At 40.2% G+C, this 13,617-nt stretch overlaps 1 protein-coding gene across 1 annotated transcript in view; it reads left to right on the top strand.

Annotated features, from left to right (window-relative positions):
- SCD5 (stearoyl-CoA desaturase 5) overlaps window positions 1-13,617 on the top strand; it is a 163,135-nt gene that overhangs the window by 111,721 nt on the left and 37,797 nt on the right. Inside the window, exon 3 of the mRNA XM_045819956.1 lies at window positions 5,686-5,891. Within this exon, the coding sequence (XP_045675912.1) occupies window positions 5,686-5,891 (206 nt within the window). The remainder of the gene's footprint in view (window positions 1-5,685; window positions 5,892-13,617) is intronic.

The raw sequence follows: 13,617 nt of genomic DNA, 5'->3' as shown, positions 1-13,617 counted from the left end.
TCTTTGACCCCCTTGATGGATGGCTCTTCCCAGATAGGACGCCATTCACTCACAAGACACACACATTCTACTCTAAAACCTGCCTGTTCAAGCTGACATGTCTGTTGTTGGTTGTTCTAGTTTCTTTTTCACTATTGATTGGAAACAAAAGTGTATTATGAATACAAGTGGAATTCCCTTTGGCTATGTTTTTTTTCTTTTACACTGATTTGTCATATTATTTATTTTTTATTGAATTTACTGGGGTGACATTGGTTAATAAAATTATACAGGTTTCAGATGTACAATTCTATAATACCTCATCTGACACTGTGTTTACCACCCAAAGTCAAGTCTCCTTCCATCACTGTTTATTGGCGCTTTACCTTCTTCTACCTCCCCCACCCACCTTTCCCTCTGGTAATCACCATGCTGTTGTCTGTGTCTATGAGTTGTTGTTGTTGTTGCTGCTGCTGCTGCTGCTGCTGCTGTTTAATCCCTTCACCTTTTTCATGCTTTGGCTATGTTTTGAGCCACTTGGCAAACTCCCTCTTCTGGAATCTGAAGCACCAACACAGTTGGATCAGGGAAGAGATCAAGCAGCCTGGTGTCTGGTCAGAAGCGAGCAGCTGTTTGCAGCTAGGCTTGGAGGAAAGCCGATGGACTCTGGTCTCAGATCTGTTGAACAGGAACAGCTAATACTGTTTACATTTTGGCCTTCATCTTGCTAACTAGGAAATTATGTGGCCTTTAAAAGACAGTTTCCCCTCTGGCCATTTAGAGGACTAGACTCACAAATTCCTTCTGCTCGTAAGAGGAAGTTGGGGAGAAGTACTCATGGAGAGGGTGGCTTCATAATCTGCTTCAGTGGAATTTATAAGATTAATTACCTTTGCTCAAAAGACTGGGCATATAGAGAAAAATCACCATACAATCCATTCCCATTACTACAGTCTCAGAAGGGACCCTGTTTAGGAATATTTCTATGATGGCAAGTGAAGTAATAAAGGTACAAGACACAGGGTGAGTTTAAGCAAGGGCATTGTCACACAGGTTGAGGTGTGATTGGTTGACTTAGTGCTAATGGGTGATATAAAGATACATAACTTGAAACTAAATGAATCTTACTTTTCATAGAGTTTTTCCTAATGTGGGGCTGATAGCAGAAGCTGGGTTGTGTTGATTCAGGGGTATAGAAACTTAAAAAGAAATGTTGTTTCCCCATCTTACAAAAGAAAAACTTGTTTATTGTAAAAATTTTAAAAGTACAAACTAAAAGAAAAACTTAAAAATCACCCACCATCCCACTTTCTAGAAAGAATCACTGTAAGCAGGTTGACTTACATACTTCCTTTATTTTTCCCATGCCCAAATACAAATTTTTATTAAAAATGGGTTCATATTGTATCTACTGTTTTGGAAACTACTTTTCACTTAACTATTTTCCCTGTCATTTCTCCATGTCAGTATTACAGTATCCTTTTTTATAAACTAGTTCTTTAATGCAAAACTAACAGATGCTCCTGTAAAAAAATTTGAGAGTATAAGATAAAATATAAAAGTATTTCTCCTCAGCTCCTACCTCTCAGTCTCACTCCCATGAGATAACCCTAAGACTTTTTTCTTAACATTTCTCTCCAGAAGCTTTCTAAGTATACACACACATAGTATTGAATTAATTAGTGTATCACAAGTACTCAGTCATTTCCTGTTATGTGGAAATCTAGGGCTTTTCCATGTTTTCACTGCATTGAACATCCTTGTGGTTAAATCTTTGTACACACCATGATTACTTCCTTAAGGTAAATTCCTTTTATCTTAGTTTATCTTAAAATAAATGTCCTTAAGGTCAAGAAAATGAATTGTTAAGTTTTACATATGAACAATTTTAACACTTTTGATATGTGCAGTCCATTGACCCTTTACCTGGTTCATGTCAGTTTCACACTCACAGGTAAAACAACATTAAATTTTAAAAACTTTTAAAAAGCAACATTGAATTTTTAAAACTTAAAAAGTTTTTATTTTATTTCTAAAAAAATTTTTAAAGTATAACACACAAAGAACAGTATATGTCATGGGTTATGGTAGTCACTAACCACATGTGGCTGACTACTGAGCACTTGAAATGTGGCTAGTCCAAATTGAGGGGTGCTGGAACTGTAAAATACACACACCTAGTCTCGAAGAATTGGTATTAATATGTAATGTAAAATATCTCATTAATAATTTATGTTAATCATATATTGAAATAACATTTTGACTATATTATGCTAAGTAAAGAATATTATTAAAATTGTATTTTTTCACTTTTTAAACATTGCTACAAGAAAAAATTGTATTACATATGTGACTTATATTTCTCTTGGATAGTACAAAGTAGAACATGGTATGGCTCCTCATATAATAAAACCTACCACCTATACACTCCTAATCTTGTTCTCTTCCTCTTCTGCTCCCCTACTTGCCTGTGCCTCAGTTATGCCCAGAGCTCTCAGAACCAAGGTAGCTCCATTCACCACTCCAATTCTTTGTCAGGAATAATCAATAAACGTGGTGAATATCCACTTTTGAAAGTGATTGGATTATGTATTAAGACTGTGACCTACCAGAACCTACCAATAAGTATAAACTCAAAGTTGCAAATTAAATCATTTGTTAATTGATTTGTTAGAATATGTGAGTCTATAGGTTTCAGGAGTTGCTGCTGAGTTCAGCATCATGGCCACTATCCAGATGTGCACACAGGGCATGATGAACAGACGGAATCCACATACTTGAGAGTCAGCTCATTGATGGAAGTTCACCATCTCTTTATGCCTCACTTTTTTTTTCTTTTCTGTGAAGCGGGGATGATGGAGTGGTGCACATAGTTCCAGACAAGAGTAATCAGCACAATGTAAACACTGGAAGGAAGAGAGATTACTAGGATATTACTGGGGCTGTGGCAGGCTGTTTCCTCTCACTCCTCACCTGCTGAGGTTTGCTTAGCCATCTCTCCCTCTTCGTCAGTCCTCAGCTCTCCCTTCTGCACATATTGACTATACCAGACACACTTAGGTACACACAGCTTTTCATCAGACACAAATGCTGTTCAAATGCTGTTCACTACCACTTCCAGTCACTCCGGGATAGAGGCAAAATGCTGATGAGTTGGAAGAAAAAGGCCCCTGGGTGAACATATGAGTCTTTTCCCCTCTCTGCCCTATTGTTGGCTTATATCTTGTTCTTTGAACCAATTTTTCACTGGACTCAGCTTTAGAGTTAAAAACAAAGCAACAAAGGATTAAAAAAAGTCTTAAGAATATTTTTGGCTTGATTCTGTGCTCAGTTATTTGGAATGTGGCCAAAACCCTTGCTTCTTTCCACTGTTGCAGTCAAAGTGGCTTCTTTCAGGAATGTACCCAGGTAAGAGGAATCAAAGTAAATAAATTTCTTTGTTCCATCTTGTCTTCATCATCATTCTTTTGTTGTTGTTGTCGTTGCTATGCTTAACAACGTCATCATTATGCTTAATTTTGTGAGAATGTTTCTAGCCCTCTGGGACTCACCATTTAGAGTTATAAAATTGCACTGCAATAAATTAAAGGATCAACGTAACTTTTTAACAAGAAAAAAATGAGAGTTTTTTTTTAAGACTCCCACCTCCTGACCACCAAATTTGGAGAATAAGGGAAATAGCTCATTGAAAAGAGCATGGACTAAGCAATAAAGAAACACCACTTTGTTCCATTACTGTTTGCACTTAGTAGATGAACTTATGTGGATGTCTTATAAGCTTTAATTTTGCCATCTGTGAACTGAGAAGAGTGTTCCCTTTCTTCCTATGTTCAGATGAACATTGAAACAAAAGCATTAAACTGATGCAAAAGGAATAAATTATTCTGGGCTGCTGTGATCTTGACTGACTTTTAAAATTCCTTTCCAACTATACATTTTGAGATTATAAATAATAAATGCATTCACTTTTTCAGCCCACTATGTTTAAATACATGTAAAATCCAAAGACTTTTTTTCCTATCTCAGTAAGCCAGACTATGATTTTTGCCTTAAACAAACTGCTAAACACCTATTTTCTCTTTTATATTTAATCTGAGTATATATTTCTTAAGGTCTTTCTACTTCTTCTCTCTCTGACCCATTACCCAAGGATTAGGCAAATTTAAAAGTTTTCAGCCTGACTGGTGTGGCTCAGTGGGTTGGGAATTGTCCCTAAAAGCAAAAAGCTACAGGTTTGATTCCTGGTCAGGGTACATGCCTGGGTTGCGAGCCAGGTCCTGGGTTGGGGCTTGGGAGAGGGAACGTATCTGTGGTTTGTCTCACACATCAGTGTTCCTCTCCCTCTCTTTACCCCCTCCTTCCCCGTTTCTATAAATAAATAAAATCTTTTAAAAATATTTTTAAGTTTTCAGTAGTGTTATAGGATGCACAAGGTTGAGTAGTCTTCTGGTAGCACTGGGTATGCCAGAGAAACCAAAACCCAATGAATCCATTTTAATGAAAAGAATTGTTAGAACTTTGAGAATAAAATAGTTCCCTTTCTTTTCATCAGCAGAATGAATCCAATATCTGTGAAATAGCAAATTCTTAATAAAAACACAACTAAGTACTCAATAGTATGGTATCAAACATTATACAACTTTTTTCAGAAGAGGAGCTTATATACTATATAAAGTTATTTTTATTTTCAGGTTAATTTTCCTATCAAAAGCAGTTACTTCTAACCTAATTTGCCTTCTCAAAGTTTTAAAAACAAAACTGAACACAAATGGGAAGTCTCTAGATTTCACTGGCGCATGGCTATAGGTAAGGTTTCATTAATAATACCAGCCTACATGCCATTGGTCTGGCCCCTGGTGGTTCATGCAGGACCTTCAGCCCCCTGACACCCGCCCCTGTCCTATCACAAGAAGGTCCACAGGGTGTGTCCCCCATGGGCCTGAGGCTGACCCTTTCTGTGAGTTTGTCAGAATCTGCTGGACTCTGGTGAGTCTCCTTCCTTGAGCAGCAGAGCCTCTCTTGGTATCTAGTGAGTGTTGCCTGCCCCTTGGACATTGCTGCTGCTTCTCTTGGTGGATATGGCCAGATACGCCAGATTCCTCAAGGAGCCAAGGTTGCCTCCCCTCCCTTTCTGTGGCACACTGTTAGAGCAGTCCTCAGACAATATTATTTATGCCTCAGTATTTGGCAGAGATTTAGTGAAGTAGCTCTTTCAGTTTTTCCTTACTGACTTCCTGGCCTTCATTAAGTTGGACATCAAGGTTATTTAAGAGTGGGTTCGAGGGCAGAGAAATCCAGGCCAAGAACAAACACCTTGTCATACTCAAGGTTGCCCTCTCCTTTGACAACCAAGACTTTATCCTGACACTGGATCTCTCTTTTTTTGATATGAATGATCTCCCAGAAGACTTCAATAGCCTCCACCAGAACTTTTCTTTTATGTTTCCCCTTAGTTCACTCAAGACTGAACCTTGTGCAGTGGATACATCCTGAACACAAGCTAAGATCCCTACTAAGTAAGGATTTATTCTCGTTTTTATGAATACCTCCCCAGATCAACCCCAGGGGTTGAACTTGAGGTTGACAATGGGAGTAAAGTAAAAGTCAGTGGTGAGGATGGGGGGTGGGCAGGGGGAAGCTAAGATGCTGTTAAGAAAGTGCCAGGGTGCTTTGTCTCTTTACTTAGAGTCTGCAATCTCTCTGCAGAATGACATCTTCGAGTGGTCCAGGGACCACCGAGTCCACCACAAGTACTCAGAGACTGATGCTGATCCCCATAACGCCCGCCGGGGCTTCTTCTTCTCCCACATTGGGTGGCTGTTTGTTCGGAAGCATCAGGATGTCATCGAGAAGGGGAGAAAGCTAGACATCACTGACCTCCTGGCTGATCCTGTGGTCCGATTCCAGAGAAAGTAAGTGAACAGACACCACAGAGCTGTCCCTCAGGGAACAGGACCAAAAGACACAGAGCACAGGGAACACAATTATATCCACAACTAGTTATCCTCACTTCACTTTCTCTGATGATTCAGTCTTCTTGTTAGGACTTCTGTCTTTATTCATTTCCTTTTGCTCATTAAGTTTTCCCTGCTCACACATTTGTTTTTAATTTTAATTTTAATTTGAAATGGATTTCCTTTAAGCCCAGTGTCAATTCCTTTAGAGCAATCTGCTTAGCTCATTTCACAGAATCTGTTTCTGTAGCTCCCCACTCCCCTACTCGTGTTTCCCTGAGGTGGCAGGGAGGGTGGGGGAGATGCTATGTTTTAGCGAAACACCTGACTCCAATGGGAGGAGACTGTCTTTGGGTATTGTCTCTGTTCTGGAATTCTCTCATAGTGAAGTCTCCCCTCCCCTCACTTCTAGAAATGTTACACCAGTAGGTTTCTGTACAGAGAGAATGTGACTGTAATAGAGAGCCTCAAAGTGCTATGTGCACTAATGGTGTCAGCGGTGCATATCCAGTCATTTGCTGGGCCAATCTACTTTCAACAAGCACATGGAAAATGATTGCCTGTAATTGTGCTGGCAAAGAGACAGCAACCATTTTCACCTTTTAACTAGGATGCTGGCATGGACTGTATCCATGTTGGTCTGCGCCTGCAAAGTTGGCCACCTTGAGAGCATTTGTAAGTGGGCTTCTTGCCCCAAAGCAATGGATTTATGTTTTGTGTTCAAAGCTGAGCATATTGTCCCAAACAGGGACAATTTATAGATCACCCTTTGATTAGAGCCTTGAGATAACCTGGTGAACAAGTGGCTCATAGAGACCATGTCCACTGACAAGCAGGAGTCATTTGAGGACTTGTCTGAATAGAATCACCTAAAAATGGACATGGAGACTGTGCCTTTGTTTGGCACAAAAGATTCGTTTTTTTTCTTTTTTTTTAATTGATCTTAAGAGAGAGAGATCGAAACATTGTTTTGCTGTTCCACTTACTTGTTGGTTGCTTCTTGTATGTGCCTTGACAAGAGATTGAACCCACAGCCTTGCATATTAGAGATCCTTGCATGAAAGGAATTGTGGCTTAGAAATATGCTTGATCTCCCCTCAGTCTCTGCTTCTAGATAGGAGGGGGCAGTAGAGCAGAGTGAGAAGATGGTGGACCATGGAGACAGACTGCCCAGGATCACACTCTGTGACTTCTCCTCCTACTAGAAAAAGAGCTGACCAATCTAAGGCTCCATTTCAACTATGAAATGGTAGTGACACCAGTACCTAACTCCTAGAGTGTTTATGAGGACATTAAAAAAGTGCATGGGAACTGCTTGGCACATAGTGAGAGCTAAAACCAGTGATGATTATTACACAGGCAGCTACACAGGGGACTCTGTGCCTTTTCATTCCCCGTTTTGATTGCACCACAGGGTCTTCTCTCTGTTTCTCAGTCCAGCTCTTTCAAGTAGACACACCCAGTATCAATATCCAAAAGTTTTGTAGCAGAAACAACAAGATGTTTTCAATTAACAATTAAATGATTCATTGATTTTGGTTTTTCACCATGAGAAAATCTGCAAAATTCAGAAATGTGGAAAGAAAATCATCCACAATCCTAACACATATACACAGCCATTATTAATCTTCTGAAGTATATCTTTCTATATTTTATGCTTCTTTGTAATATAATTACATGATGGCAGTCATACTGCATATATAATTTACGTCTCACCGTTTAACTTCAGAGTATATTATAAGCACAATGTCATAAGCTGCATGAGTTCACCAGTTGAGTGTCATAGTTTATTTAACCATTACTCTGTGACTGGATATGTATGTCATTTCCAATTTTGTGATATAAATGATGTTGCTATACAATTAGTAATGCTTTGGGACAAGCAGACCTTAGATTAATTTGAAGAGCTCAGGTGAGAAGACAAAGGATGTTCTATTTTTTTAATGAGAACTGAGCTGAGTATATTAGTCTGGGTTTCTCTGACCATAAAAATGGAAGTTTTTTTTTCACCTAGTCCCTGAAAAAAATGTGATACTGTAATCTTATTCATTAAGTGGGTACTCATGGTACATATGTCCAAAGACTATTTCTAAATTCAGACAGAACAAAGACTATTACATTATGTTCCCTGAATAGTTATTTGAGAATATCTTCCATCACCAGTCCAGTAACCAAAGGAGGTGGTAGCTATCAGAAACCATCCACTCATATCATTGTATCTAGAAAGCTGGGAGATATAAGTACTGTCCTGATTTCTTTGGGCTGGTATAAAAAAATACCATAGACTAGTGGCTTAGAAACAAACATTTATTTCTTACAGATCTGGAGCCTGCGATGTTCAAGATCAAGGTGTTTTTAGATTTGGTGTCTGGTGAGAGCTGTCTTCCTGATTCATAAGCAATCGTCTTCTTATTATGTCCTCACCTGACAGAAGAGGCAAGGGAGCCCCTGGAGTCTCTTTGTTCTCATTTCTCCCCTGGGGTCTCATTTATAAGGGCACTAACCCCATCCATGATGGTTCCACCCTCATGATCTAATCACCTCCTAATGTCCCCACCTCTTAATACCACTGTATTGGGGATTAGGTTTCAATATATAAATTTGGGGGGTACATAAACATTCATCTGTAGCAAGGTTATTTGCTCAATGGTTTTTTAATTATATCTGGCTGTTTGAAAGGCCAGTTATCTGAAGTGTGGGTGAGCACTTAATGTCCTTTGGTGATTATCCAACCTAGAGAACACTGAGATCCATAATCTAAATAAGACTGAGAATCACTGAACTAAAGGAAAAGTGCTTCCAAGATACACAGAGAGAGTGCGATGGCTTGGGTATTTTCACATTGTGACACCAGCTTTACTGGTCCTGCCCATCAGGCCATGGGGAGGAGACAGATTCCTTAAGGGATGAGTCCTTGTGCTTAGAGGTGTGAGCTGGAGGTTGGGTCCCATTATTAGTGGCACTGCCACATCAGGTCTCAGTCTTTGCTACCCTAGGCTGAGTTGGGACCTTTGCAAGTAACAGAGAAAGGTACCCCACTTGTTCAGGGCCCAGTCCTGGGTCATGCCAGTGGCACACCTTATAAAGTTCCCAACTGCTCCCACATGGCTGTCTGAAGGCAACAGTCCCTGTTCCCATGTTGACAGTCAGAGTTTGCAACTGATTCCACTGCCCTCTCAGGTGCAGTGTTGGTGCAGACATATCCAGCTAAGTGCCACATGGATAGTTTCCTCAAATAAACACATGTGTAAGTGGTGGAGACCAAAGATTTAGAGAGTCCTCCTTAATTCAGTACATCAGCATTAATATTGCAGTTGGTCGGTAAACTTGTACTTAGCCATCCTGATGACAGCTCACCAAAGAAAGGCTTGCCAGAGAACCAGGCTTGATCAACTTTTCATTATACAGTCCCATAAAGAGAAAAGACACTGGTATTAAAGGTAAAAGAAAAACAGCACGGTTCAAGCTATAGTTCCAGACTTTTCCTCCAAAAGATAATTTTACCATGGGAGGGAGGAGGGGAGGGCTGGGTGGGTGGGTTGGGATGGGAGTAAAAGACAGAAAATTGTACTGCAACAACAATTAAAATAAAATTAAAAAATAGAAAACCTTAGCAAAATAGTTATAATGCAATGACATAAGGAGTAATAGAGGGATAGCAGAAGAGCTCTTGCTTGAAAGTTAGGCAGCCTCAGGCTTGTTTTTGCTCCAAAATCTGCTGGAAAAAGTAAATTCTATTGGTGCCTTAGTTTCCTCATTTATGAAATAAAGAAACAAGAGTATGTGGTCTCTAAAAAAAAAGATAATTTTACCAATAGTTAACTAGACTACTTCAAGTTTTGCTCTACTGTCAAGCTGTGAGTGATTAAGACAGGGATTAGGCAGTGAGAGGAAGAGAAGCTAGTGATATCGCATTTAGATCCTTGCAACTCAAACCACTGCCCCAGGTCCTGTGCCTCCAAGAGCCTCACTTTCCCTCACAGGGTGGGTCTACACCTCTGATCTTGGCCTGGGCCCTGCTGGCTTTGGGGGTGAGCCCAGAAGGGAACTACTCAGAAGGTTGACAGTGGGTCTGTCAGTTAGGAATTTTGTTTGGCTTATACAAGGTGGAAGTTTATCTCTCTCCAATATAAAAGACCTGTGGTGATCCAGGGTCAGCACACATTCAGTAGGGAACAGGGTTCTTTTGACTTTCTGCTCCACCATGCTTAGCTTGTGCCTTTCATTCTTTCATTTTACTGTTCAAGGTGACCACTAATGCTCCAACCAGAAGGAAGGTGGGGGTGGGGTACCACCCCTCAGTTGAGCCATTCACCTCTAAGGAGGTTTCCCAGAAGACACAGAGCCTCTCCACTTACCCCTCACTGACCTTATCTGCACTCAAAGGAAACTGGGAAGTGTAGTCTCTTGGTAAATACATTGCCCACTGGAGTAAAACCCTGGCTTTACTTCTGTGGAAGGAAGGGTGAATAGATGTGTGTTAAACAATTAGCAGTCTCTACCAGAGCTCCTTAGTTGCTTTGCCTGTGGCAAAATGATTGGCTGTCACATGTTTTTCGGTCTTGGAACATTTTTGTGAAGCAACTGAGCAGCCTCTCTGCCTCCCTTTGGTCAACAGAAACTGGAATTTCAATCCTCTTTCTGAGATGACAGAGTAAAGATAAGATCCAGAGTCTATTTTTCCTAATCCTTCGCTTATCCCATTCATTCTTGTCTTACAAAAGAAATTCCATTAGAAGTAGCTTGTAGACCCTGCCAGGTATATTTCTGAAGTCATTGAGGAGGGTGCTAGTCTAGTGCAGACACATATAAACAAGGTCTTTGCCTTATCACCATGGTGATGGGATAAACTAAGAGAAGATGGATAGAATTATTCAGAAGAGTACAATGCTTCTGTTTGGTGCCCTGGGAAGAGATGAAAATGTATGAAATCTTGTCACTCCAAGAGAGTACTCGAACAACTGGAATCTTTTTAAGGCCTGTTTCATCTCCATTTGTTTATTATTATTATATAATTATCTCTTATCTATTATCATTAGTCTGTTTTTTTAAGAATGAGCATGATATCTCTCAGTGATACCTTTCTCTTAATGACGTTGTGTCACTCCTGTCTCTGTAAGCTCTAGGTGTGTTTCTCTGTTGGTGACCATTATATAGCCAGGGCTGAGCAGGCACACAAGTCTACAACGGACTCATTTTCATTGCTCTACACACTGTTCCTGGCTTTGTCTTCCACGTGGGCTATCCCCTGGGAGGTGGGGTGAGTCACTGGGAATCTATAAGCAGCCTAACTCCGTCTCCTTTGAGACACCATCTTTGATCAGTCTTCTGTGTTGGGTTTTTGGGAGTATCTATGTTTTGAGTCCATTTTCCTCAGGGTCCTACCAAATGTGTTGCTAAGTTAATGGAATGATTCTTGTCTAAATATTAGTGACTTTGAAACAGTCACCAAAGGAGAGGCCTTGGATGATATGAGACATTCAGACATCTAAATGTGGGTGAGATTTGGGAACAGACATGGAGGCAGGGCCTTTTAAGCACAACAGGCCTCTGCCACTGCCTTGCTCATCAGTTACCGTTGTAACCACTGCCAGTTTTACTTGGGTCCTTGATGGTCCTACACTTGATGGTCCTGCAACAGCAAAACCAAACTGGTCCCAAAGTGAGTGTCACTGCACCATGCTGTAAGAGAGCCCAGCTCTTTGGTAACCTCTCTGCCGACTCACACCTGAGTCATGGAGTCCATGAGGCACATGGCCTTTCCCAAGGGATACAACTTCCTTCTCATTTCTGCGTGTATCACTTTTCATTCACCTGTGTTTTAAACACTCACTGTATACCAGGCATTGTTCTAGGTGCTGGGGATTAGATAGTGAACAAGAAGACTAGATTCTGGGGGTACCTGTTCTTTCTTTCTTTCTGGAGCTCCCCTGTTTGGGTTTGGAGATGTCATGGAGGAAGCCCCACCATGCATCTGCCTCCTGCCTTTTCAGCTCCCCATTCTGTCTCTGCTGTCTCTCAGTCCCTGTCTCATGACTCTGGTTTTGGTCATTCCCTCTTGTCCATTTGCCTCTTTCTGTTCCCACAGCCTTTGTGTCTTCACCTGCCTGAGGGCTTTGTTCCTCCCTTTGTGCTCTTCTCTGTGCATGGGGACATTTCCCTCATCTGTTACACCATGTTCTCAATGCCAAGATGTTCTTTCTCTTGCTCAGCTTCAATAGAGAACAAAAGCCATTTAGCCTATTGCTGAGGCAGATTTTTTTTTTTTTTTGGCAGGGAGAAGGTTTTTTGTCTTCTGGTATTCTCCCCTCACTTTGTCTTGCTCTGACTGCTGACTCTTGTCATAGGTTCCTTGTGTATGTAAATATTCCCTCTCCTTGAGTCTTCTTTTTGATTTTTGATGGGTAGTCTGCCTTTGGCTAACAGCTCCAACTCCAGAATCTTCTCTCCCACCCTGCCCTCACCTCAAACTGTTACATCTTACACTGGCTCCATCAAAATTTTGAGAATGAAATACTTTTTTCCTTCAATGAATTTCTCACTGTATGCAGTTATTGGAGATTAAAACTATGAAACTCTAAATTCCAAAGATGTGATAAAAATCAACTAAAGAGTTGTGAACTGTTTTTAATTAGATCCTTTTCATTAAAAGTCAACAAAGATGGAAGAGGTAAAACATCCTTTAACTGCTCTTATTAAACCATTGGCTTTTCTAAACAGACTCAAATTGCTATAGCCAAACAGCTGAATTTTACTCTGGAATACAGGACAGAGATGATTCAGTACTGAGGTTGCAGCATCAACATCCAAGTTTCCCCATTTTAGTGGTTAAAAATCTGGGCAGGGGAGAAACCATTGTGGCACAAAATTCAACAGCTTGTTTTGACTTTTTAAAAATTTTCCAAGTCAAAATGTCATATGTTTGCCTCTATAAGAGGTACTTTTCCAAGTAGGACTTTGGGAGAACTTTGTGTGTGTGTGTGTGTGTGTGTGTGTGTGTGTGTGTGTGTGTGTACACCAACTGCATTAACAGTCATTTTTCTCTCCCCACATTGACGATCTATTTCTATGTGTGAAATTCCCCTGGCAGGATGAGGAGACAGTTTCTTAAGTATCTGGAACCTGAATACTTCACTCACTAACATATTAGACATATTAATTAACAGGTGTCAATGGATTCTGGAACTGCTATTTGTAAAGTGTTGTCTTAGCTTCATTACTGATGGCAAGAAAGGCATCTTCATGTATCTTTGATATACTTCAGTAGCCAATAATAGCAGCCATGTATTAACTGTCTACTATGTGCTTCCATTATGCCTTGACACACATTATCTCTGCTCCTTTCAATACTCTGTCATGAAGGTGGTGGCCCCTGGATTTTGGACTTGAATCTAAATATTCTGGCTCCCCATGACCTTGGTTAACCATGTCAGAAAAGAACAGCATATGTTTGCACTAAATTATTCTTTGGCTAGTAAAATATTACTTTATTACCAAAGCTGAGATAAAATCTTAGCTGGTTTCAATGTAAAATTTAAATAACATGTAGAAGTCAAGACAAGGTTAGATTTTTATAAAAGACATTTTGGTACAAGTAGATAATCATTACCACTAGTATCTAGATATTATCAATTCCTGTCTCTCTTTCTAGACCATGTAGAGCTTCTAATATTTTCTTGGAATA

The sequence above is a fragment of the Phyllostomus hastatus genome, unplaced genomic scaffold (assembly GCF_019186645.2).
Source record: "Phyllostomus hastatus isolate PE091 unplaced genomic scaffold, TTU_PhHast_1.1 phas_scaffold_39, whole genome shotgun sequence".
NCBI classification, from domain to species: Eukaryota; Metazoa; Chordata; class Mammalia; order Chiroptera; family Phyllostomidae; genus Phyllostomus; species Phyllostomus hastatus.
The sequence above is the reverse complement of the archived record's forward strand: the minus strand, read 5'-3'. Positions and strand labels throughout refer to the sequence as shown.